Source organism: Trichomycterus rosablanca, chromosome 12 (assembly GCF_030014385.1).
Source record: "Trichomycterus rosablanca isolate fTriRos1 chromosome 12, fTriRos1.hap1, whole genome shotgun sequence".
NCBI classification, from domain to species: Eukaryota; Metazoa; Chordata; class Actinopteri; order Siluriformes; family Trichomycteridae; genus Trichomycterus; species Trichomycterus rosablanca.
In genome coordinates, this window is record NC_085999.1 from 37,111,591 (window position 1) to 37,139,035 (window position 27,445).

Genomic DNA, 27,445 nt, shown 5'->3' on the forward strand with positions numbered 1-27,445 from the left:
TTAATCTGGAAGTTCTGAATGAGTTCGGGAATAAGCCACGTTGGAGTCGTGCCCTCCTGCATTGCCATTTCTGGCCGACAAAGGGGGCACAGAGGCGCAGATGATTAATGTCACCTGTGCCTCATTATTGGTAATTTGCTCCAGGTGGGAGTGTTTCTTTATATCATGTTTTCTCTTTCACAGATTTGCCAGCTCCTCTGTCTGGTAAACTTGCTTTCCATTACTTGCCTTGTCATTACTCCTAGTGATTCTTTTGCTGAGTCGAATCCCTGAATCTACTCCTTGCTGATGTGACTCAGAGTCAACTCACAGTACCGATTCCCTCCTCTAAGGTTGTTCCCTTTTTAGTTTAGCTTAGGAAAAGGCTTTGCCATTACTCCTTCTAGTGATTCTTTTACTGAGTCGATTCTCTAAATTGACTCCTTGCTGTTGTTGACTCAGAGTCAACTCACAGTATCGACTCCCTCCTCTAACGCTCTTTCTTTTTCAGTTTAGCTTAAATTCACTCTTCCCAGTGAATCTTTTGCTGAGTCGATTCCCTGAAATCACAGTAACCCCTAACATTCTCTAACATTGTTCTTTTAATTAGTTTAGCTTAGAAAGCGAAGCATTGAGGCTTTGACTGTGTGTTAGGCGACTGGTGGACCGCGTAGCTGGTTGACTGACCATTGCCACTGTCCCCTATATTGCCTTATTGTTGACTTTCGTCAAGTATTTTGGTTTACTCCATAACAGCTAAACTAAGTTGTCTGTACGTGTGAGTGACTACGAGTAAGTTTCTGAGTGTCCTGCAAATGACAAGTGTCCAGTGTTCCCTGTGACTGACCAATGACGTTGTAGATTGTTTGTTTCCTTTTTGCTCAAATAACACAAATGAATCATCAGATTGTGTCATCCATTGTACACGTACATCAAGTTTGATGAGACCAACTTTATTTCTTTGGTGTGATGATCCTTGTAGTCAAGCAAAGCCGAAATCCTCAACAGCTTTCCTCTTGTCTACATACATTCTGGTTTCTACAGCCACGTTCCAGCAGTCATGTAGCCGCTGTAGAATCATCTCTCCATCGCCCTAGCTTGCTTGCTGTAGCACTAACTTGTTTCATCACAGTTCAAAGATTCTGGTTTAGCAGAACCCAGACTTGTGAAGACTGACATGATCTCGTCTGGAGAAGATCTTTTCTAAAGCGAATGCAGACAACGCTGTGAACGCCGGCTTGCTTTTGTACACCCACATTCTTACATCTAGAGGAGAACAACTCTTAAAAGTCTCAAACCTTAAAATACAGATCTACTTGTTTGTACAGAATTACACCACACAACATTACTGCAATTACATTATAAACAAGAATAAATAACCTCCGTCCTAGTATCTGGACACCCCATTTCAAAAACAAATAATATTAAAATTGAGTGACCTCTATATGATCTCTTCTGAGAAGGCTTCTCACAGGATGTCTGTGGGAATTTGTGCCCATTCAAACGCAGTTGTATGTCTGGGCACTGATGTTAGTGAAGAAAGCCTCAGTTAATGTTCCAGTTCATTCCAAAACTGGGCCACTGGAGTGTCTTTAAACCAAGCTTTTCATTATGCTTTTATAGATACAGTCATAAATATTTTTTAAGTATTTACTGTAAAAGTATTGTCCCAGGGTGGCACAGTGGCTCGCTGGGTAGCTCTGTCGCCTCGCAGCTAGAAGGTCCTGGGTTCGATCCCCAGGCGGGGCGGTCCGGGTCCTTTCTGTGCAGAGTCTGCATGTTCTCCCCGTGTCTGTGTGGGTTTCCTCCCACAGTCCAAAAACATGCAGTCAGGTTAACTGGAGACACTAAATAGCCCTAGGCTCCAGCACCCCCCATCCAACCCACAAAGTGACACTGATTGGATAAGCGGTTAAGAAAGTGAGTAAGTATTGTCCCAATAATTTTGTCCATATACTGAACTCATTACTTAGCCTACTATCCTCCCAGGTGACCATGCTGGCATCATATTCTCATCAATTTTTCCTTGCCACTGTCGCCCTTGGTTTGCTCAACAGGGGTTTCTGGTCTGTTGGTCCTTGATTCTGTAAAGATGCTTTGAGACGATGTCTATTGTAAAAAGCTCTATACAAATAAATTTGACTTGACTTTAATTCTTTATATCAGGATGCTTTGGCACAGAATAGTTTTTGTCCAGATGACCTGGACCCAGGATGAGTTAGAGGTTAAAGTTCCAGTTAAGAATAAGAAACTCTAGTGTCTTGCACAGAGCCCTGACCTGAAGTGGGTAGCACTGTCGCCTCACAGCAAGAAGGCCCTGGGTCCGATCTCAGGTGGGGCGGTCCGGGTCCTTTCTGTGTGGAGTTTGCATGTTCTCCCCGTGTTTGCGTGGGTTCAAAGACATGCAAGTGAGATGAATAGGAGATACAAAATTGTCCATGAGTGTGTTTGATATAACCTTGTAAACTGATGAATCTTGTGTAACGAGTAACTACCGTTTCTGTCATGAATGTAACCAAAGTGTAAAACATGACGTTAAAATCCTAATAAACAAACAAACAAATGCTCTTTTGACTGAATGGGCACAAATTCCCACAGACATACTTCCAAGTCTTGTGAAAAGCCTTCTCAGAGGAGTGGCGGCTGTTATAGCTGGAAAGATCATATTGAGGTCAGTCTATTTTAATACCATTTGTTTTTTTAAATGGACGTCCAACAAGCTCACGATAAGGGGCCCAAATTTCGGAGATTGTACCAGCTCACTGATTGTAACAGTGACTGATTAGTAAACGAACTAAACAATGAACAGTTGGTTTAATGTAGCTGTATTGTAGCTCACCCAACATTTGTTGGCAGCACCGTAAGAGCTAATTAGAGAGAGAGAGAACGATGAAGGATTTATTTCTATCACATATTACATGTTACAGCTGTTTGGGTCCAGACTTTCACACCCTCCTGAAAACTACACGCCCATGGACTCTAATGTCTCCTGCATAGAGCCCCGACCTCAACCCCACTCAGCACCTTCAGAATTAATCCCAACAGCCAGCGTGAGTCTGAGTTACCATCAGTGCCTGACCTGTCAAATGCTTTTCTGACTAAATGAGCACAAGTTCACTCAGACACACTCAAAAGTCATGTGGAAAGCTACTCCCAGAAGAGTGTGGCCTATTATAGACCCCAGAACTCTATATTAATGTTCATTATTTTTATTATAGTAAGTCAGCTGGATTTAGACTCAAACCCTAAATTATGGTAATCCAGGTGGATTTAGACTCGAACCCTGAGTTCTATTAATCCAGGTGGATTTAGACTCGAACCCTGAGTTCTATTAATCCAGGTGAATTTAGACTCGAACCCTGAGTTCTATTAATCCAGGTGGATTTAGACTCGAACCCTGAGTTCTATTAATCCAGGGGGATTTAGACTCGAACCCTGAGTTCTATTAATCCAGGTGGATTTAGACTCGAACCCTGAGTTCTATTAATCCAGGTGGATTTAGACTCGAACCCTGAGTTCTAATAATGCAGGTGGATTTAGACTCGAACCCTGAGTTCTATGAATCCAGAGGGATTTAGACTCGAACCCCGAGTTCTATAAATCCAGGGGGATTTAGACTCGAACCCCGAGTTCTATAAATCCAGAGGGATTTAGACTCGAACCCTGAGTTCTATTAATCCAGGTACATTTGAACTCGACATTTTAACACGAGTTTTATTAATCCAGGTGGACTAGGACTCGAACCCGAGTTCTGTTGAACGTGTCACATACATTAGGTTCTGTCACATCATTCCAGAGACGGCGGGAGAGAAAGTGAGAGGGTTTAGATAGAGGATGATGGAACAGAAGGTCGTTCTTCGAGCGTCTATCTGTCTAAAATCAGTCCGTCAAAGCGTCTGGCTCAGTGTACGATCAAATCACCCACACACACACTTACACACACACACACACACACACACAGACACACACACACCGCAGCTGAGCCTCTAGAAGAGCCATCTGACATTGTTTTGCATGTGTATGTGTGCGCATACACATTATCAGCCATAATATTAAAACCACCTCCTTGTTTTTACACTCACTGTCCATTTTATTATCTCCACTTACCATATAGAAGCACTCTGTAGTTCTACAATTACTGACTGTAGTCCATCTGTTTTTCTACATACCTTTCTGGCCTGCTTTCACTCTGTTCTTTAATGGTCAGGACCCCCACAGGACCACCACAGAGCAGGTATTATTTAGGTGGTGGATCTTTCTCAGCACTGCAGTGACACTGACATGGTGGTGGTGTGTTAGTGTGTGTTGTGCTGGTATGAGTGGATCAGACACAGCAGCGCTGATGGAGTTTTTAAACACCTCACTGTCACTGCTGGACTGAGAATAGTCCACCAACCAAAAATATCCAGCCAACAGCGCCCCGTGGGCAGCGTCCTGTGACCACTGATGAATGTCTAGAAGATGACCAACTCAAACAGCAGCAATAGATGAGCTATCGTCTCTGACTTTACATCTACAAAGTGGACCAACTAGGTAGGAGTGTCGAATAGAGTGGACAGTGAGTGGACAGTGAGCGGTATTTAAAAACTCCAGCGTTTTGTTTTGGCAGCAAAAGGGGGACCAACACAATATTAGGAAGGTGGTCATAATGTTATGCCTTATCGGTGTATAATTTAACATCAAATCTGCAAAACAATAACGTGTGCAGAAAGTCAAGTGGTCTAAATTCTGTTCTGAATCCTCTGTATATGTAATCTCACTGCTATAGCTATTGCTCACTTCCACATTGTGTGTGTGTGTGTGTGTGTGTGTGTGTGAGTGTTTGGCTCCCTCTGAGATCCAAAACAGCAAATCAAATCCGCTTTTCTGCCGGGCACGCCGCGAGCGCTACAGCAAAGCTAACCACACATTAATTATTAAGAACGACAGAGTGCGTGCACACACACACACACACACACACACATTGTGCTCCTGCAGATGGAGATTCTATCTGGCCTCTCAAATGGGCTTGTAAAGTGCTGCTGAACATAAAGCATCCATTCTGATCTGAGATCTGAGATAAACACGAGTGCCGTGCTAACTTTTCTTTCTGTAGCGTTCTGTAAAAGCACCATTTATCACTCCGACTGGGGTAACCAGGGTAATTGTATACGATTAGATTAGGGGAAAAATCGGAGAAAAAGAGAAAAAAAATTATATAAGCAGTAGTATTTGGTATGTTCTCTCTTTTACTGTAATGACAGCATGTTCTCAAGCTTCATGGACTCTCAAATCTGATGATCCATGTTCTCCCAGCATGATTGTATAAATACTACATTTTACATTTACATTTTCAGCATTTAGGAGACGCATTTATCCAGAGCGACTTACAGTAGTGTAACAGTATATTGTCTAAGCAATTGAGAGGTAAGGGCCTTACTCAAGGGCCCAACAGTGGCAACCTGGCAGTGGTGGGGCTTAAACCAGTGACCTTTTAATTACTAGTGCAATACCTTACCATAACCTTTTAATTACTAGTCCAGTACCTTAACCACTAGACTACAACTAGGTGGGTTGTCCTGGTGGTTAGGTAGGTCTGGTGACTCCATGAGTCTTTGGACTGTGGGAGGAAACAGGAGCTCCCGGAAGAAACCCACACAGACACGGGGAGAACATGCAAACTCCACACAGACAGAAAGGACCCGGATCGCTCTACCTGGGGATCGAAACCAGGACCTTCGTGCTGTGAAATGCTACCCACCGAGCCACCAAACCGCCCTCTATTTAACTATCTGAGGTTCACGTTTTGGGGTTTGTTTTGGGTCCTGCTGCAGTTTAAAATTTTCTGTACAAGTATTTAAACCAAGTGTATCTGAAGTATTTGAAGTATCTGCAGAACTCACTGGCACTTCTCCTCTGTCAGGGTGCAGCTGATTCTGAGATCAAAACACCGCCAGACATTCATCAAATTCATCAAATTTGAATGAGTAGATAAATTCCACCTGCGTGGCGTCTGAGCGCGTGCTTTCGCCATCACAGACGTGACTGGTTTTTCACTCGCTCCAAACACCAAGAATTTACTCTGTTTATTCACTCGCATTGTTACTCTGATTATCTGATGTGTTTAGATTTTTGTCCTCTCAGCTCGCTGCGGTATAAACACAGCGAGGTCGTTTGTGTGAAGCTTGGCTCGGCTATGCAGGGTGTTGTTGCTAATTAGCGTTACGCTAACATGCTAAATGCACTCTGTCACTGATATAAGAGTAAACAATTCCTTTATTATTCATTAATTATCGTGTCATTATAAACGGTAATGAAATCATCCCGCTGTCACGTATCGCTCATGTAATTCTGCCTGCCATTAATATGGGCTTAAAGCCACGTTTGCAACTATAACAGTCTCTTCTGAAAGTATTTGTTTGTCTGTGGGAATCTCTATTCATATAATAAAAAGAGCATTTATTCTAAAGATTTTTATATGGTTCCTCCACACCAAACACATTACAATGTCTCTTTAAGGACCTGAGTCTGAGCACATGAGCACAGCAATGCTGGAACAGGAAGGACCTTCCACTGTTGTCACTAAGAAGCATCTCGAATCCACACTCACCTGTGCACTGGTTGGTTGGTGTGGGAAGGAGAGTGGGTGGTGCTTCTCGAACACTTCGGGCCCAACAGTGACCACTGAGCAAAGGTAGGGCTGTAATCAAAAAGCTTCCGATTACTAGACCATAAGATGCACCACGACAGCTCTGGGATTTACGACGAACATCTCAAGCTGCTCACATTTACTATATTTAATATATTTATATTTATTTAATCTTCAGTCCAATTGTGTTTACTAGGGCAGTTGTAGCCTAGCGGTTAAGGTACTGGACTAGTAATCAAAAGGTTGCTAGTTCAAGCCCCACCGTTGGGGCCCTTGAGCAAGGCCCTTAAGCCTCAATTGCTTAGACAATATAAAGTCACGGTACTGTAAGTCGCTTTGGATAAAAGCGTCTGATAAATGCCGAAAATGTAAATGAGCCAGACGCCGGACTTCAAAGTCTGTACGTGCCCCTATGATCAGGCTTGCCAGATTTCATGTACAGGTTAAAAAATTGATCATTTTAAGACCTTTAAAAGTCTAAATGATGAATCAACTGGTTTCATAAATTCAAATCACTCAAATGTATACAGAGAAATTGCCAAAAATATGTGGACACCCCTCCTAATTATTTTCTTCAGCTGTTTCAGCCACGGGCGGCACGGTGTCTCGGTGGGTAGCATCGTTGCCTCACAGCAAGGAGGTCCTGGGTTCGATCTTCAGGCGGGTCGTTCCGGTCCTTTCTGTGCTGTTTGCATGTTCTCCCCGTGTCTGTGTGGGTTTCCTCCAGGAGGAACCTGACATGCAGTCAGGTTGACTGGAGACACTGAATTGCCCTGTTGGTGAATGGGTGTGTGTGTGTGTGGGAAGGGGGGGGTGTCTGCCTTGCGATGGACTGGCGCCCCGTCCAGGGTGTTACTGTGTGCCTTGTGCCCATTGAAAAGCTGGGATAGGCTCCAGCAACCGTGACCCTGATTGGATAAGCGGTTAAGAAAGTGAGTGTGAGTGTTTCAGCCACACCTATTGCTAACAGATGTATAAAGTCAATTCACTCAGTCACTCACTTTCTTATCCGCTTATCCAGTTAGGGTCGCAGGGGGTGCTGGAGCCTATCCCAGCTTTTCAATGGGCGCAAGGCACACAGTAAGACCCTGAGGGGGGTGCCAGTCCACACATACACACACACCCATTCACCTATAGGACAATTCAGTGTCTCCAATTAACCTGACTGCATGTTTTTGGACTGTGGGAGGAAACCGGAGCTCCCGGTGGAAACCCACTCAGACACAAGGAGAACATGCAAACTCCGCACAGAAAGGAGCCGGACCGCCCCGCCTGGAGATCGAACCCAGGACCTTCTTGCTGTGAGGCGACAGTGCTACCCACCGAGCCACCGTGCCGCCTCTTTTTTTAAACAAGAACGTTTATCTCAAAACCTTTAAAAGTCTAAATGATGAATCAACTGGTTTCATAAATTTAAAACACCAAACTATACAGAAATGGCCAAATTTATGTGGACACCTCTTCTAATTATTTTCTTCAGCCACACCTGTTTCAGTCACACCTGTTGCTAATAAGTGTATAAAATAAATTATATGATATGAACATTTGTGGAAACGCTCTAGGAAGATCTTTTTATTTCCTAGTGAGACTCTTTTGGAGGAGCTCGGAGCCCTGACCTCAACCACGTTTAACCCTTTTGGAATAATGTAGAAGTGGAGGTGATGAGGAGATGATGAAGAGGAGATGAATAGTTTGGTTTCTTTGTTTTATTAAACGTCTTTTTGGTTTATAAAAAATGCAGAAACTAAATCAATAAATATGCAGATAGATTAAATAAACACTCCTACTGCACACGCATCCTACTCCCTGCTACACTGACCTGTGTGTGTGTGTGTGTGTGTGTTCAGTAGCATTTTAGTTTTTTTATCTCTGTATTATTTTGTGCCAGGGTGCATTATGGGTTAGGGATGAGTAAGAGCGTAACGCCTCAGGCAGCAAACTTCAAAAAAAAAAATAGATTAATTAGACTTTTAGCTTTTAAGTTACAATTTCACCATGCAAATTTAGTGTGTGTGTATGTGTGTGTGTGTGTGTGTGTGTGTGTGTACTTCGGGGGAGTGTAAGTGGGTGGAGAGGGAAGCCAAGTAGTGTAGGCAACTCAGAGCTTTGTGTGTGTGTGTCTGTACTGGTTGCTTTGTGTGTGTGTGTGTTTCTGTACTGGTTGCTTCATGTGTGTGTGTGTGTGTGTTTCTGTACTGGTTGCATTGTGTGTGTGTGTGTGTTTCTGTACTGGTTGCTTTGTGTGTGTGTGTGTTTCTGTACTGGTTGCATTGTGTGTGTGTGTGTGTGTTTCTGTACTGGTTGCTTTGTGTGTGTGTGTGTTTCTGTACTGGTTGCATTGTGTGTGTGTGTGTGTGTGTGTGTTTCTGTACTGGTTGCTTCATGTGTGTGTGTGTGAGAGCTCTTGTCCTGCTGACACTGCCGCTGCGCCACCTCGAGCGTCACACACCGCTCGTATTTACCGCTGATTATTCTGACTGAACTTTGACCTAGTTCGGCTCTGAGATGAATTGCTTGTACGATGTGACGGAGACTCTCACTGTGTTACAAAAAGCTGAACCGTTTAATACACTTTCGGTTAGAAGCACGGCATTGTGGGAAAAATCCAGTACAGGGATTAGCGAGCTGTGAACTGGTGAGGGCGGGGTATGGCTAGTAATCCCAATAGTTTCACTTCTGAATCCTGCCACCAGGAATGAAACCAGGAGCTATTTGTACATTTTACTGTTGATTGTTTATTCACACCATTAACATCTTTATTTATTTCTTTTACACTTATACACCCCTCACACACCCCTCGACCCACCTCACACACCCCTCGACCCCCCTCACACACCCCTCAACCCACCTCACACACTCCTCATCCCCTAATGAATGAGAGGTTTTAAATGAGCTCATTATTATAAGATCATTTTTGTCCTGCTTTTAAGAACCTCACAGTGTGACCACGTCTTCAGAGAGTCACACACCCACCCACACACATACACACACATACACACACACACTCTTCCACCATATGTTTGCCTCTATATGCCAGTTATCTCAGCTGGCACGATGTAGATGAGTCGTGAAGCTTTAGGTTACAACTTGCTGTCACATATTTCCACTGATTCATCTTCAGTATGCTCTTTATCCTGGTAAGGATCGAGGTGGATCAGGAACCAACCCCTGAAACACTGCAGCCAGCTTCTGAGATGGTAATAGTTTCATGTAAAGAGCATTTTTATCTGGAACCAGAAAGTTAACGCTTGCTAATCATGGAGATGATGGTGGAGATGATGGTGGAGAAGACGGTGGAGATGGTGGAGACTCGCTGCATGTTACAGTTGGTATGAAATCTAACAGATGGTATGAAGCGATGGGGCAGAACATAGCTAAGTACTAAACAAACAGGAGGTTACAATATGCTAACGCAAATTGACGGCTCAGATAGATGGCTTTTTAATTATCAGTGTGGTTTTAATGAATCTGCCCGGCGGAGTCTCTGATGATTCGATCTTCTGACTCGCTTTATTAGGCAAAGTTAAAATACATGAATCACGATCCATCCTCGTTAGCCGGGCCCCGAGATGCTCGGGAATCGTTGCCAGACTCGATGTTGCCACCACTAGATGTTTAAATGTAACTTGCTTAAGATGAATGATTCAGTTATTCATTGAGTTATTTACAGAGTATATCATTGTAATCCTGTACAAGCTGGATATAAAAATAAATTCATTATTGATTGAATGTGGGTAGCACTGTCTACACAGCAAGAAGGTCCTGGGTTCGATCCCCAGGCAGGGCGGTCCGGCTCCTTTCTGTGTGGAATTTGCATGTTCTCCCAGTGTCTGAGTGGGTTTCCTCCGGGAGCTCCGGTTTCCTCCCACAGTCCAAAAACATGCAGTCAGGTTAATTGGAGACACTGAATTGCCCTGTAAGTGAATGTGTGTGTGTGTGTGTGTCTGCCCTGCGATGGACTGGCGTCCCGTCCAGGGTGTTACTGTGTGCCTTGCGCCCATTGAAAAGCTGGGATAGGCTCCAGCACCCCCGCGCCCCTAATTGGATAAGCGGTTAAGACAATGAATGAATGAATGAATGGATGAAAAAGTATGTGGACACCCCCCTCAGACACACACACACACACACACTTACACTTTTCAGTACCTGCAATCTGGATTATCTGCATACTTTTGCCATATATTATACACCGATCAGGCATAACATTATGACCACCTTCCTAACTGACGGGTCTGCGGCTATGCAGCCCTATACACAATCTTTCACAATATCTTTTGATAGATACTGACCACTGCAGACCGGGAACACCCCACAAGAGCTGCAGTTTTGGAGATGCTCTGACCCAGTCGTCTAGCCATCACAATTTGGCCCTCGTCAAACTCGCTCAAATCCTCACGCTCGCCCATTTTTCCTGCTTCTAACAACAACTTTGAAGATAAAATGTTCACTAGCTGCCTAATATATCCCCCCCCACTAACAGGTGCCGTGATGAAGAGATAATCAGTGTTATTCACTTCACCTGTCAGTGCTCATAATGTTATGCCCGGTTGGTGTATATAAAATGAAATGGCACAACCTTCCAATCAGTGAAAATCTCGAATACATAGCAGAACTACATCCAGTATGAGGGTAGAACTAAGGCAGAAGGTTTGGTTTTGAGACTTTGTTTATAAGCTTCCTTTATTGGTATGAAGAAGAAACTGGGACAACACTTATAAAGCTACGACTTGGTTTTAGTTACTTTTATTCCGACCAAACAAGACATCAGTTCTCGGTTAAGCGTTTGTCATTAGCCCATATATTTTGTAAGGGTCATGGGGTTGAGGTTATAAATTTAGGACTAGGTTTGAGGGTATCAGACTAGTTTGTGTTCATTAAACACTCACTAAATAACCAGAATGATGCAAACTGAATTCAAAGCAGAATGTTTCATATTGAGGTTTTTGGATGTTACCCAGAAATGTGACTCTGTGGATTAAAGTGGCCTAAAAATCTGCAGCTTTTGATCATTTTGGCTGCTTTAGAGCAAAGAAATCAACAGTAGATTCGTTCTCATTGTTTGTTCTTCCTGCAGCATTAATATGAAACATTAAGCAGTTCAGGAAGTGAAAGCAGCTGAAATTTCACCTTCCTGGCGGTATGATTACACCTCAGTAGCACCACCGGATTTGTGTTGTTTATTACCTCTGAAAGCGTAATTAACGTCCTGTTTCTGTAAATGTATTAAACAACAGAATAATAATAATAATAGCTCGAGTTGAATGTCTTTGTAGAGCGTGATGACCTGCAATAAAGGTGTACATGAAAATTGAAATTCTGGGGCATGTGCATGGGTGAAAGTGAATGGGAGAAACAGGAGATAAAAAATGAGAAATAGAGGAGTGTGGGTTAGTGTGGTTGAGGATTAGAGCTTGATGGCCTGCATGAAGGTGTACATAAATTTTGGTGGCCTTCGGGTAAAGGAAAGATAGTGTTTTGGTAGGGGGAGTAAATGGGAGGAACGAGGGATGTTCCGGTCAAAACAACTTTGAATTAATTCTGGTCAGCCTGTCTGAGATACGAGGGATCTTCGAAAAGTTTCATCACTTTTATATTTTGGTTATAAGCGGTGAGGGTGTAGTAGGAGGAGTAATCGGTCATGTCTGAGAGACGCTCATAGTCCAGATTTAGCACCTTTTGCACCTTTTTGGACGCTCAAAGAAGCTTTAAGGGGAAGAAGATTTTCATGTGATGATGATGTGAAAGCAGCGGCGCATCAGTGGCTACTCGCTCAACCGAAAACATTTCTTGCTGCGGCATTAAAAAGTTGGTACGACGCTGGGAAAATGCATCGGAAGGTGACGATGTAGAAAATTGATGTCATTTGTTTTTTAAATTTAAAGTTTTAAAGTTTTAAAAGTGCTGAAACTTTTTGAAGAACCTTCGTAATATGAGTCAAAACAACCATAAATTGGTCCTGGTGGGCCTGTCCCGAGATAGTCCATCTGAAATTGTGTCTAAAGGTTGACCAGTGTGTCTTTTAAAAAATTATCGCCACCCTATGGAACAAAAAAGAGGATAAAAACGGGTGTGGTGGGTGGACATGTGCGCTTATCCAAAAGCCGTATACGAGCCATGGTGCAATCAATGAGCTGGAGACAAAGACAAAATTTCCAACAAACTCAGGATCAGACGTCTATATACTTTTGGCCATGTGCTGTAGGATAAAGGTTGTTCATGTGAGTCAGACCGTTGGTCGTAAGTATTAGTTTCATGGCTGCTGAGATCAGTGGTGGAGAACCGATCCTCACTTAACTCCGAGAGCGTTCCTGGATCTGTAGTCTATATGAGGACATAACCTCAAGTCAGGTCCCGAACCGGAGGCTTGAATTATACTCCAGCCTTCCTCTATCTATTGATCTTCAGTGTCTGATTCAGGGACAGACGGAGGATACATTTCCCTCTGGGAGTGCTGGCGTCTGAAAGCAGAAGCGTATAAATCAGGTAATGTAGAGGCCTTGGTTTTGTTGAACACAGCACAATAATCTTAGGGAGCGAGAGCGGAGAGAATGTGGAGAGAGGAGAGGGTTTCAGTGCTGAACCCGGGAGAAATCTTATACAGGAGGAAAAACTCAGGACTGCTTCATCTTCTGGTGGAAATGCTGATGATGCGTGCAGATTTAAGGAGGAACATTAGATTCAATTTAACCTTTGAGACCTGTATAGATACCAGCCTACCTTAAACTGTAATGACACAGCTTTGTGGACACCTGACCAGTGATGGCATAGTTACCTTTAAAAAGTCACTTAGTTACTTTATTGATTTCTTGATTTTAAAAGTAACTAAGTTAGATTACAAGTTACTTTATTAGTGACATTCAGCAGCTGCCGTAATGCAACTGGAGCTGCGTAGGCGATTGAAGCGGAATAAGAAACAAGAAAGACGCAGAAAACTAAGTCCTCTGTTCACAAGTGTAAGTAAGATAAATAAAATAACATTTTTAGAGACAAATAAATAACAAAAAGATGATAAATATCCTACATTTTGGCGAGTGGGGTTTGTAATGAGTCTGTAACTATGGTGATATTACGTCATCACGTCCCCACGTGCATTGTAAACAAAAGTCCTAATCTTTTAGCTGTTGTTTGAGTGTGGCCCTAAATGCAACAGAAAGCTCTACTCAAGAGAAATCTGGCAACTTTGTTAATGCTATCAATGCTGCATGCTATTATTATTTATGTATCTTAACCTTTAATGGATGTCACTTTTACTTCTGACGTAGCTGAATAACAAAAATGCCAATTTGTCCAGAAGTGTCTGGATGAAAAGCCTTCAATGAATTTGATCTTTCCAGTTTAAAAGAAGAGAATCCACCTGCATATGGATGTCACTGGTCTTAGCAATCTGTACAGAAGTGAGCACAATTAGCCCCACCTTAGCGCCTTGATGAAACATATAAAAAACATCTATATTATAATTCAGTTGCTGTGGATGTATCTGGATTAAACGCTCTTATTGCTAATTAGATTTACAGATTTAAATGCATTTAAAATTAAATGCTCTACTCAAGGAAAACCTGGCAACCTCTGTGGTGAACTGCAACATCAATGCAACATCTGAAACAGGTCATTTGGGGTTGAATTGACTGGAAATGCTAGAGACACTGAAGGCTGGTGACACCCACAGGAAGTGACTTAATTTCTTCCCATTATGAATTAGCATTAGCAGAACATTCCCTGGGTACAAACAGTGACATGTGTATCATAAAACAAGCTGGTGGGGGTGAAGTTCATCAGTTGGTGAGGTGGAGATGTGAAAGAAGAATTAAGTTGTTGTGCTGGGTTGAGATCAGGGATTTGATCAGGTCACTGGAGTTCCTCCACGCCGAGCTAGTCTTAAACAGTACGTAATAAATTTGAGGCTTTACCGGTAAAGTAGTAAGCTCTTTCAGTACGCAACTACGTACTACGTCCGCCATCTTACCAACATCATGTGATGCATGACGTCACATCGCCACAGTAATAACAATTTTATAAAATCATACAATTAATTTTGACGTTTTCCACAAAGCTGCTCATAACGTTATTCAGGGTTGTACTTAATCATAACATAAAGCTTTCCACCATCTTTCTTCTTCTGCTTCGAACGCCTATGCAGCTCCAGTTGAATTATGGGATAGATTATCGGTCCGCAAGTGTGCTGTGTTTGCGTACTCAGAAGCGGCCGCCCATGCAGTAGGTCATACAGGTACTGTTTAATTAGTACTACGTTTTCGGACACAATACCCACTCTCGTGTACTGCTTTCATGTACTGCTCAGTATGGAAGTATACGATTTCGGACGCAGCCTTAAAGCGTCTGCATACTTCCTGCGAAACTAAGTTTGCGAGCGTCGCACGAAGCCGAACGCGCCTCCGCGAGCTTATAAGCTGGCGTACTTCTAGCGGTTTGGTTTTGCCTGTCGCGTCTGCTCCACAGCTGCAGGTGACGGTGTGACATTTATGATGTTAAGTTCCATGACTACCAAAAAATGATAGTTAAACAGTACGTGCTGAATTAGAAGCAGTGCGCACTGCTTGGCCGGTACAGAAGTGTGCTGTGCCCAAGCAGTAGATTATCCGGGTACTTTCTGCGTACTGTTTAATGAATCCTTCGTAATCTGACACACTACCCGCTACTGCTTACTGTTCAGTATGAAAGTAGCGATTTTGTACTCAGCTGATGATCACAGTTGAGACGCTCCTCAAACTCCATGTTTGTTTTTGTGGCACGCCTCTTTTTTTGTTTACCGACCAATCACAGGCATTGTCGCGGAGTGACGTTGTCCGCGGAGTTCGCCCAGCCTCCATGTGCGCGACAAGGCGAGCGAAGCCTCTGCGCGACGTCCGTGGTTGTTCGCTGTCTCCGCAATTACGTCACATTGGTTGCCGAAGCCGGGCGAACGTCGTCTCCGCATGAAGTACGCTAAGGCCTTTAGTCTTTATAAATCTTATTTTGTGCATCATACAGGAACAGGATGTTTACAAGTGATGCAGCTTATAAATCCAATCATTATACTGAAGTGAAGATTTGAACCCTCCATGGTTTCTCTGTAGATATCAAACTTCTCCACCTCGTTGTTCAGATAAAAGTTTAAAGGGCGAAAGAATGAACTGAGCTCCACGTGTCTGGGTTTTTCCTCTCCAGACCTCACACACTTTCCTTTTTTCTATTTATTCCACCATGTTTTGCTGAGAGTGCACGGCAGATGATGGCTGTAGGGATTTAGAGACATTTGGGATGTAGACGGAGGCCAAGTGGTGTTTTTTTCTCTCTCTCGCTCCATCTGTCCAGCTGTTGTTTCCTGTTCCTGTGTAGCATTTTCTGAAGGTCACCAGAGAAATGGCTTCAGTATGAAACAGTTTTTTATTTCCTCACTTACTAAAACCAATACCACGTCGTCGTGCTACATCTCCAGAAAAAAAGTCCGAACGCCGGAAATAATGGAGGTTGCCGGGGCTGTGAGTGATGGGAGACCAGATTGGCTCGGCATGCTCAGATAAACACCATCCAGAGGAATCGTGGGTAATTTATTCATGCGCAATCTCTTTTTATTTCAATCCAGGACAGAAAAAATGTCGAGCTGACGTCTTTTTAAAAGAGAAAAAGAGCTGAACGTTTTCTGTGGTCGACACTTTTGCTCAGTGATAAAAGATTTAAGGCTGAAATGTTAGAAATGCACCGAGCGAAAAACTAAAACCAGATACATTAAATCACGACCTATGTGATATAGTACACACAGTATATCCAGTATGTTCAGAAGTACATGGACGCCTGACCATGAGCTAGTTGGACATTATATCCCAAAACCATGGCCAGCTGTAGCCTAGTGGTTAAGGTACTGGACCAGTGATCAGAGAGTCGCTGGTTTAGGTAATGGACCAGTGATCAGAGAGTCGCTGGTTCAAGCCCGACCACTGCCAGGTTGCTGCTATTGGGCCCTTGAGCAAGGCCCTTAACCCTCAATTGCTCAGACTATATACTGTAACTGTATATAGTTAATGTTAATGTAACTTACCTAATGTAAGTCGCTTTGTATAAAGGCGTCTGCTAAATGCTGAAAATGTAAATGTAAATTATCACTAATCCACAAAGTTGAATCAGATCATCTTGTTTGAGTAGAGAAACGTTTCGTCACTCATCCCAGTGACTTCTTCAGTCTGAGCTGGTGGTGAATACCCCAACTTTATATGCAGCTGATTTGCATAACGACCGATCACCGCTCATTGCATAACAATGGAACCGGTGATCAGGTCCATATGCAAATTACAATGAGCATTAATTACAATAACCACGTGTGCCTTTCACACATGATTGAGGTATAGCTCCTATCAGGGCGTTGTAAGATGGTGAGAGATGTACCCTCAGGCCCCCTCCCCGGGTCAGGGATGATCGTTCCCTCTTCCCATAGAGATGAACTGATTCAATTTTGTGGATTTGTGTACCTGGATTATTGAGCATGCATCAAGACATGATCACTAAGTTCTATAATCAATTGCTATAACAGCCTCCATTATTATCTAAAGGCTTTCCACAGGGTCTGTGGAGTTCCGGCACTGATTGACGAGAATTAAGGTTCTGATTCATCCCAAATGTATTAAACTGTGTCAGGGCTTTGTTCAGGCCACTGGAGTTCCTCCACACCAAACTATTAATCCATCTTCATGGAGCTCACTTTCTGCACAGGGGCGCAGTCAGGCCTTTCATTAAAAGTTCAAAGCATTTTGGGGCGGCACTGTGGCTCGGTGGGTAGCACCGTCACTTCACAGCAAGAAGGTCCTGGGTTCGATCCCCAGGTGGGGCTGTCTGGGTCCTTTCTCTGTGGATTTTGCATGTGCAAGTGAAAAACAGTGCAGTGGTACCTTAGTGGTTAAATTGAAGGTCTGTTAATCAGAAGGTCAGTGGTTCATACCCCTTTATGGCCAGGTTGCTGTTGGACACTTGAGCAATGCCCTTTAATCACTTGGATAATATTCGCTCATTATTATAAGTCACTTTGGATAATAGTGTACGCTAAATCATTTACTTTCTTATCCGCTTATCCAATTAGGGGAGGGGGGGTGAGGGGTATGCTGGAGCCTATCCCAGCTTTTCAATGGGCGCAAGGCACACAGTAACACCCTGGACGGGACACCAGTCCATCACAGCGCAGACACACACACACACACACATTCACTTATGGGGCAATTCAGTTTCTCCAATTCACCTGACTGCATGTTTTTGGACTGTGGGAGGAAACCCACACAGACACAGGGAGAACATGCAAACTCCACACAGAAAGGATCTGGACCGCCCCACCTGGGGATCGAACCCAGGACCTTCTTGCTGTGAAGCGACAGTGCTACCTACCGAGCCACCGTGCCGCCCCGTGTGTGCTAAATGTCTTTCTAAAAAATATATAATTAAGGATGTTCTGCCTATGTGATTAAAAGTATGTGGACACTATAGAGGTGGCATTAATGAAAAGCTATTAATGAGCGAGTGCCTGATATCCTGTGATGAACAGAAACATCATGGACAGGGCGTGTTCCTACCTTGCATACAGGGACAGGCTCTGGATCCACCTCCACTCTGACCAGTGGATGTACGTAAAGCTCATGTTGTTTACAGAAGTGAGTGTATAATGACTGCAGTGTTTCATTACCCACAGAAGTGTTCATTATCTCACACTGGTTATTTCTCCCGAACTGCGGGGAACCCCTTTCATTCCTGCGCCGCGTCTGACGGAGGGTGGATTATAATCACTCAAGCTAACAAGACTTAGAGCCTCGTTTTATGTTCAAACCAAGTGCGAATCATTTAGTTCTCAGATAGTCCGAGTAATTATCAGCACTGAGCACAAGATCAAGATCAATAGTGCCAGAACTATTTTTTTTACTATTACTAACTAAAGGCCAACCGTCACGTCTTGTTATTCGGCTAATGAGGAAAAAAAATGGGTCAGTGACGGCACTGTGTCTGTATGAAGGAAGCGAGGAACTATATTCACTTTCTTTATGCTGTTACATGCTTGTAGGACATCCTATTAATTTATTTTTATTTATTTATTAGGATTTTAACGTCATGTTTTACACACTTTGGTAACATTCATGACAGGAATGGTAGTTTAATATTAAACAGTCATGGAAAATTTTGTATCTCCAGTTCGGTTCACTTGCACGTCTTTGGACTGTGGGAGGAAACCGGAGCTCCCGGAGGAAACCCACGCAGACACAGTGAGAACATACAAACTCCACAGAGAAAAAAACAGTTGCTAACCACCAAGTCACTGTGCCGCCCGACATCATTAGCATTAATATAAAGCTGAACCCCCCCCCCCCCCCCCACCATCACCACACACATTATTTTAGCAGCTATAACAGCCTCCACTCTTCTGTATGTAAAAATGAACTGACATTTTATATAAGAGCTCTTGAATAGGGCTGTTCAATATGCCTGCTCGGTGGGTAGCACTGTCGCCTCACAGCAAGAAGCTCCTAGGTTTGATCCCCAGGTGGGGCGGTCCGGGTCCTTTCTGCGTGCAGTTTGCATGTTCTCCCCGTGTCTGTGTGGGTTTCCTCCGGGAGCTCCGGTTTCCTCCCACAGTCCAAAAACATGCAGTCAGGTTAATTGGAGGCACTAAATTGCCCTATAGGTGAATGTGTGTGTGTGTGTGTGTGTGTATGTGTGTCTGCCCTGCGAAGGACTGGTGCCCCATCCAGGGTGTTACTGTGTGCCTTGCACCCATTGAAAAGCTGGGATAGGCTCCAGCACACCCCTCGCTACCCTAATTGAATAAGCGGTTAAGAAAGTGAGTGAGTGAGTGAGTGAGTGAATGAATATGCAGGCCAGTGAAGTTCCTCATCAAAACGTGGGGAGGAAAAATGGGGAGAAAAATGCATAAAAAAATAAATAATAAAAGAAAAAGTGTTAAACATTATATCATTTAATCAAGTAAAGAACATTACATGCTTCCAAGTTTGCAGCAACAGTGTAGGGAAGGCCGTTTCTATGTCCAACATGCCTTTATAGACTTTGCAACAAAGCAAAGTCTATAAAAACATGAAGAAAATCTTAGTGTAAAGAAGCTCCAGTGGTCGGCACAGAGCCCTGACCTCGGCTCAGTGTCCAGCCATCCAAATGCTCTTTTGACTGAATGGGCACAAATTCCCACAGACCTACTTTAAAGTCTACCTACGTCGACAGATCACAGAAAGGTCACTATATTTTAAATACCACTTGTTTTCAAAATAGGATGTCCAGCAAGCTCATGATCAGGTGTCCAAATACCTTTGGTCATATATCAGGTTTGCATACGGTTACATTCACATGAAATGAAGCTTCCCAACAGAATTTGTGCTATTTTTTATAGATTAGATCTAAATTTGATTTGATTTTCTCTCTCAGGTACAACGATTTCAATCCATCTAATCTAATCGAGTGAAGATCTCCAGATCAGACGGAGTCCCTAATGGCTTTTAGCATTAATTGAGATGGCTTCCATCACACCAGGGTTTGATTTGTTAAACCTCCTCCATTAATAACTGCGCTGGAATGAACCGATTTACGATCGAGGCGTCTAAATGCGGCCTCAATAATTTATCAGGCTGAAACTAAATGATTATCCACGTGCGCCGAGCTCCGCTTCAGGAGAAGAATCCATCAGAGCGAGCGACAGAAACGTTTCTCCTTCTTCATTCTTCTGGAGGAGGTGGAGGGTCTGACATTTACAGAAGAAAGAAATTACAGGGAAGAATCTCGGGAGAATAAAACGAGCGGGAGCGAACGCTGTCCATGCTGGAAGTGAAATTGTGCATAAATGTATTTGTGTTCAAAGGAGATGTGAACCAGCCGACCGTAGAAAAGTCCATCGGCTTTGATGGTGTGTACTGGTGTGCAGACACTGGTAACGATGTTTACTGGTCATAAATATTTGTTAGTGGTGTATAGAATCACTTGCATGCAGTCAATACGCTGTTTTAATACCATAATAAAGATCATAATTCACTATCAGCGTTCGTTTAAATAATTTAGGGCACTTGGGTGGCAAATTAGTGTTTAACCCATGACTGTCAGGAGTACAAGCTTATGAGTTCAAGTCTCAGCTACACAGCTGAAAATTCTCCTTTGTGTTTGGCATCCACAGAATTGGTCAGGAGTTTCCCAAACTCAGTTACCCTAGTTGTGTTGGATATTTTGGCTAACCGATTGCTAACTGAATTGCTGAAGGATTGCTAGTGTAAGAGACTTTTCTGTGCTGTAGTGTGCTGTAATGTTTGATGTGTGTGTTTATGTATTGAGAGCATTTTGTCCCTTTGATTATGGGATTCCATAATTAGTGGAAAAGTGTCGCTTCTCTACACACGTGATCATCTCTGTGCTGCGCCTCAAAAGAACAAGCCAGTAAAGTATTCTGCTCCCGATATTTTGTCTATGTACAGTGTATTTCTTTCTTTATAAACTCAGCAAACTCTAAAGACGCTCAGTTACACTAGGACTGCCTCATAGAGCAAATTAACCAGTAAACGTTAATTGCATAAAACATGGGAAACGGCTCATTTCACAGTCCGTGATGTGATTTTCACGGGCAGTAACTATGTAGGACCTTAGTTATGTGGTACAGATCTTTGTGAGAATCCACTGCTGGCTGGCATAAAGAAGCAGACAATGACTTTAAATGTGTCACGGGATGGATGCTAGTCTGTGAATCTTAGAGTTCATTGTACATTGATTAAAAAGAGGGAACCACTTCAGTCTTAGCATCTGTAAAATTTTATTACACAATTTGGCTTTGAACATCTCCTGGTTTTTAAAACTCACCTTGTAGCTTCATTCACAAAACAAGCAAAACCCAGACATGACTGGCTGTGTCTCAGGGTTGGGGGTGGGCGAGCCTACCTGTTGGGAGGTTCACTTGTCAGTGCGCTCTCAGTGCAGGTCCCAAGCCCAGATAAAATAAGGAGGGCTGCGACAGGAATGGCATCCGGCATAAAAACTGTACCAAGTCTGGTATGCGAATCAGATCTTCTGTGGCCACGCCTAAATATGAATAGAAACAAATAAAACATTTTGTGTTGGTTATAATCCTCGCCTCACATCTTTCGTGAGCCTGTTAAAAGTCACAGTAGTTTTATAGAGACAGAACAAAGGCTTGTAACAGTCACAATTAAAACCTTTATTTTATTATTAAACAGAAAGGTTTGTGTTCCAACCATTAAATTACAGAAAGCATTAAAATCCTGAGTGTATGTAAACGTCCGACCTAGTTTTTTTACTGTAACTGGATTTAAATGATAAATAGTTTTTCTATGCTGTGTCTTTTTATACTCGTGTTTTTCTGCTTTACTTTCCTCAAATCCGGAGCAATAAAAAGAGTCAAATAACATCACATTTACCTGCAATAAAACTGTTCTTATCTCAGATTTGGTAAATCAATATTTAATAAAGCCAAACACGAGCAGCTGAGCCGGTTTTATTAGGTTTGCTGTAACATGATGTTCAAAGATCACAATATACACATTCTAACAACGTTAGTGATGTACAGTATGTAAATCAAAAAGACATGATCGCCATGTGTGTTATTCATCCACAATGTATAGCTATCAGACTGTACAGATGTCAGACTGTACAGGTAACAGATGTTATGGATGTCAGACTTTGCTGAAATCAAACGTTATGGAAATCAAACTTCACAAATATCAGACTTTACAAATAGATCTCACTGGTATTAGACTTCTCAGATATCAGATGTTTTGGATACCAAACTTTACAGATATCAGATATACAGATTACAGATGTTATAGATATCAGAATCCGCAGATATCAGACATTATGGATATCAGACTGTACAGATATCAGACTTTACAAATATTAGACTGTGCAGATCTAAGACTTTACAAATATCAGACTGTACAGATATCAGACTTTACAGATATCAGACTTTACAGATATCAGACTGTATAGATATCAGATGTACTGTATATCAGACTTTACAGATATCAGATGTTATGTATATCAGACTTTACAGATCAAACATATCAAACAGATTTCAGACTTTATGAATATCAGACTGTACGGACATCAGACTGTACAGATATCAGACTGTACGGATATTAGACTGTACAGATATCAGACAGTACAGATATCTGACTGTACGCATATCAGACTGTGCAGATATTAGACTTTACAAATATCAGACGGTACAGATATCAGATGTTTCCATTATCAGACTGTACAGATATTAAACTTTATCAGAATGTACAGACACCAGATGTTATGCACATCAGAATTTATGGATATTAGACTGTACAGATATCAGATAGTATACACAATACATTTCACAAATATCAGACTTTACAAATAGATTTTTACAGACATAAGACATACAGTATATCAGACATAATGGATATCAGACTTTACAGATGTCAGACTATACAGATATTAGACATAACCTAATTTTAATCTAACTGTACAAATATCAGACATAACCTATATCAGACTGTACAGATATCAGATTGCACATCTCGTCTGTGAGAAATTCAGATTTTTTTTTGTACATACCTTTTATGGAAACAGAACTAAACGTGGGATCTAACTACAGTTTTACTTCCTTTTTACCTGGATTTGTTCTCTGCTGGTGAAAATGGGCCGACACAGTTAATGCAGGGAAATCGATACACAAAGCCAAAACAAGTACGAGTTGCTCAATGTCAACAAAATTAGAATCAGGTTTAGTGAGGTAAGAAAACAACAAGCAATAAATCAATGAGCAGCTTTTGAGCAAAAAAGTCTCGAGCTCGGCTGGAAACAGACAAAGATCTCTGTCTGGAACCGGATCATAAATTACAGCTGAAGCTTTAGCAGCATCTAAATTAACCCTGGAACAAAGATTTAAACTGGAGCTTAAGGAAGGTCTTGGGCCAGAACTAGATCAAGAAATGAGACTAAAGCTAAAGAGTGGATATAAAAAATCTCAGGGATTGACCCTGGAGCTGGGTCAAGAACACAGACTGACCTCTCGGACTGAGTCTGCAAGTAAAGCTGCTGTGTTGTTGTTTTTCTTGAAATGTGTGTAAATCTAGTGGATTGAAGCCTGAAGATGTCATTGGCCACCATACTACACCATTAACAGCTAGTCAGGATAATATTTGGTAGTTTTACAAAGGTTCTGGATCCCAGTCTTCCCAAACTGGTAATGCCAAGTTCACACTACACGACTTTCCAAGTCATCAGGTCGCTGTACAGTTCACACTATACGACTGAATCTCTTGCACTCGGGAGTCTTTCAGTCGGTGTATATTTCACACTACATGACTGATCGACGATAGGGGGTTTCACACTACACCATCCATCACCAATTGGAATCGCAGTGGAGCTTCTCTGGTCTCCCTTTTTTTCTTTCTTTCTTTTTTTTTTTTTTTTTACAAAAACACACGTGAGAAGTGACGAGAAGTTTAATGATACCAAGTCCAAAAAAATGAACGTCAACAAGTAGTGAGAGATCGAAGGGTTTGTGCGCTGATGTGCAGCGTAATATCAAGGAGGAAAAATAAATGAATCTGAGTGGATTTGGCAACACGAACAGTATATGGCTTGTTTTGTAGTAAGTTTTGCAATGCAGCGTGGGTATTATGTTTTGTAGAGGACGATCAAATCAGAAATACTGTAAAAAACGTGTGTGTGCCGGTGTATCCTGATATAAACTATATTAATTAAGCCCCTGTCCCCTGTCCTCTCCTGCATTTCCCCTCACGCTGTATCCTGTGTTCTCATTGGCTGTTCGACATGTCACTCATTCCCAGTTGCCCGTCTGAGATCAGATATCTGACGTGCTAGAAAACTCGATCCAGTCGCCGAGCGCTCGGCGAGCCGGTCAGGTCGAGTTGTTGGATAGTTCACACTTATCGACTGAGAGCCGAGTTTTGATCGCCGAGCAAACACTGAGTTGCTCCCGACCCGGAAAATCAATGGCCGACCAGTCGCCGAGCGAAAATCAGGGCAAAAATCGTGTAGTGTGAACTAGGCATAAACCTGCACACACCAGATGGGATTGAACCAGTTTAAGCTGGTTTAAACCCTTTGGATGCAGGTCAAGGTCCACATCTGAGACAGAGACTAGACAGAGACTAGTGTACAGCTTCATGACTCTTATACTCATTTTTTGGTGCTAGTCCCTGGTACAAGGAGTGGTGCTGTCCAAAAAGATGTGGTCATTATGACAGACCCAGTCTCAGACAAACCTCATGATCTCTTTGCATAGATGCATTTTACGTCATCCTACACTCCTGAGAAGAGGGCATGTCTAAATTATTAGATACGTACCTTAAAATGCTCCTATTGAGGCGCCTTAATTCTAGGTGATAATCTGACTGAATAACGAGGGAGCGTCCGATGCTTCCTTAGCTGTGAAAGCAATCCCAGCATTCAGTGCGGCACAACTTTTCTCACCAAAAATTACAAATGTGGCGGACGAATGCGGAGCAACCAACAGAGTTCTTATCAAATGTAAATAATTTTTCATTGTATAAAGGTGCACAAGTGTTGTTTATTTGTAAATTCGGGGTCATCTGTGACAGTTTAACTGTTTATGGTACACAAAGGGAAACGTTGGGTTAGGGTCTTGGGTTAACGTCTTATTAGAATCCTCTCTACTGAGGCAGCTGCCCAGGTAGGCAGTAGGCAGCAAGGCAGCTCACTAGACCCTCCGTCTACCAATAGAAATTTGAATAAGTATCACTGCCTGCAATTATCTATTTTTTTTCCTGGAAAGACATGAAACGTACAGCAAAGTTTATATTTATTTTCGTTTTTTGGTTTCTTAATGCCAGTAGAACTGTTATTTATTATTCATGACTTATTTATTTTAAATCCTGTCTTTAGTCTTGTGTATTTAGACTCTACTTTGGATTTGACATATTCCTGACGCTTTACCTATAGTTTTATAGTTTTATAGTTTTCTTTATGATGTGTTGCAGGATTATGGTGAAAAAGAGAAATCCTTGGCGAAGGCTCTGGAGGATCTGAAGGCCAATTTCTACTGTCAGCTGTGCGATAAACAATACTACAAACATCAGGAGTTCGACAATCACATCAACTCATATGATCATGCACACAAACAGGTAACAAGCAGGAAATAAAATAGGAATTTATAACTTTGAATGTTTCTGTTGAGCTGGATTTTGTCTATATAAGTTGAATGATGCAGTAAATTAATATATAAAATAAATTATGTAATATTTTAGAGTAGTAGGATCATTTGTTCATACTGCCGTGTCACTGTTATTCACCCTCTACATAATAACACTGATCTTAAAGCCTCCTACTTGTTTGTAGGACCTAAAGTTGGGTTTCAACATGAGAAAACCATTGAGACTCTATATATAAACACCACCCAGATGATTCAAGTATTTGAGGTGTGTTGCAACCGTGATGAAAACAAAGGAGCTGTTCACAAAAGCTGAGAGAGGAGAGAGAGTAGGGCAGTGGGTATAAGAGGATTTCCAGGAGCTTGATTATTTGTAGAAATGCTATTTGGAGTTTTGTCCAGAAGATCCAACAGCGGAGCACTTTCAGCAACAGACTCATCCAACTCTGCTATCTGTCTATCTATCTGTCTGTCTGTCTGTCTATCTATCTATCTGTCTGTCTGTCTGACTGTCTTTCTATCAATCCATCCATCTGTCTATTTGTCTATCTTTCTGTCTGTATGTCTGTCTGTCTATCAATCAATCCATCATCCATCTATCCATTTGTCTATCTTTCTGTCTGTCTGTCTGTCTGTCTATCTATCTATCTGTCTATCTATTCGTCTATCTGTCTGTCTATCCATCCACCCATCCATCCATCTATTTATTCGTCTATCTGTCTGTCTGTATATCAGTCTATCTATCTATCCATCCGTTTGTCCGTCCATCCATCCATTCATCCATCTATTTGTCTATCTGTCTGTCCGTATATCTATCTATCCATCCATCAATCCATCCATCTATTCCCTCGTCTGTCTTGTCTGTCTATCTGTCTGTCTGTCTGTCTATCTTTTTGTCTGTCTGTCTGTCTGCCTGCCTATCTATCTATCTGTCTGTCTACCTGTCTGTCTGTCTATCTATCCATCCATCCATTTATCCATCAATCCATCCGTCTATTCGTCTGTCTGTCTGTTCATTCGTCTATCTGTCTGCCTATCTATCCATCCAGCCATCCATCCATCCATCTATCTATCTGTCTATCTATCTACCTAGCTACCTGCCTGGCAATAGTAAAAAAAGCCCAAAATTTCATCCAGAGGACTTTGTAATCTCATTAGGACTCTAAACCCCTACCCCAACCTTTAACCTTTGCTTTACCCCTAAGCCCTTACAACAAACCCTAACCAAACCCTAAAGCCTAACTTCTTGAATCCTAAAAAATGGACGCACAATTTGACATCAGTGCTCGCAGTGGGAATAAAACATCACCAGCTCTGGAGATCCAAAGCCTCCTGTAAATGTACTCAAAATCCTTCTTATTTCTAACAGTCGTGGTGAACTGGCCTGAGTGGGTTGGATAATTTTACCTGATCAACACAGAACAGCTCGGAGGTTCTGAAGCCTTCTTCCACTTCTAGAAATGAATAAAAAATAAATATTTTTGTGATGGAGCTGCGGATCGACTCCACCAGGTCTGAGTGACAGGTTTAATCCCTGAAAGCTGCAGGAAACCCGTCCCTGCCCCCAAAAGCTGTTATATTTAGTTATTATTGAATTTTATGTTTAAATGAAACATTATAAATAATTTATAGAGGTAAGAAGCTACAGAAGCAGATTTATTACGGCTGTTGTTGTAAATCAGTGCCATTAAAGCTTC

The 27,445-nt window shown here is 42.2% G+C and overlaps 1 protein-coding gene across 1 annotated transcript in view; it reads left to right on the forward strand.

The window, feature by feature from the left end:
* The window catches only part of znf804a (zinc finger protein 804A), a 70,973-nt gene that overhangs the window by 32,550 nt on the left and 10,978 nt on the right, over positions 1-27,445 (forward strand). The window contains exon 2 of the mRNA XM_063005713.1: positions 25,579-25,722. Within this exon, the coding sequence (XP_062861783.1) occupies positions 25,579-25,722 (144 nt within the window). The remainder of the gene's footprint in view (positions 1-25,578; positions 25,723-27,445) is intronic.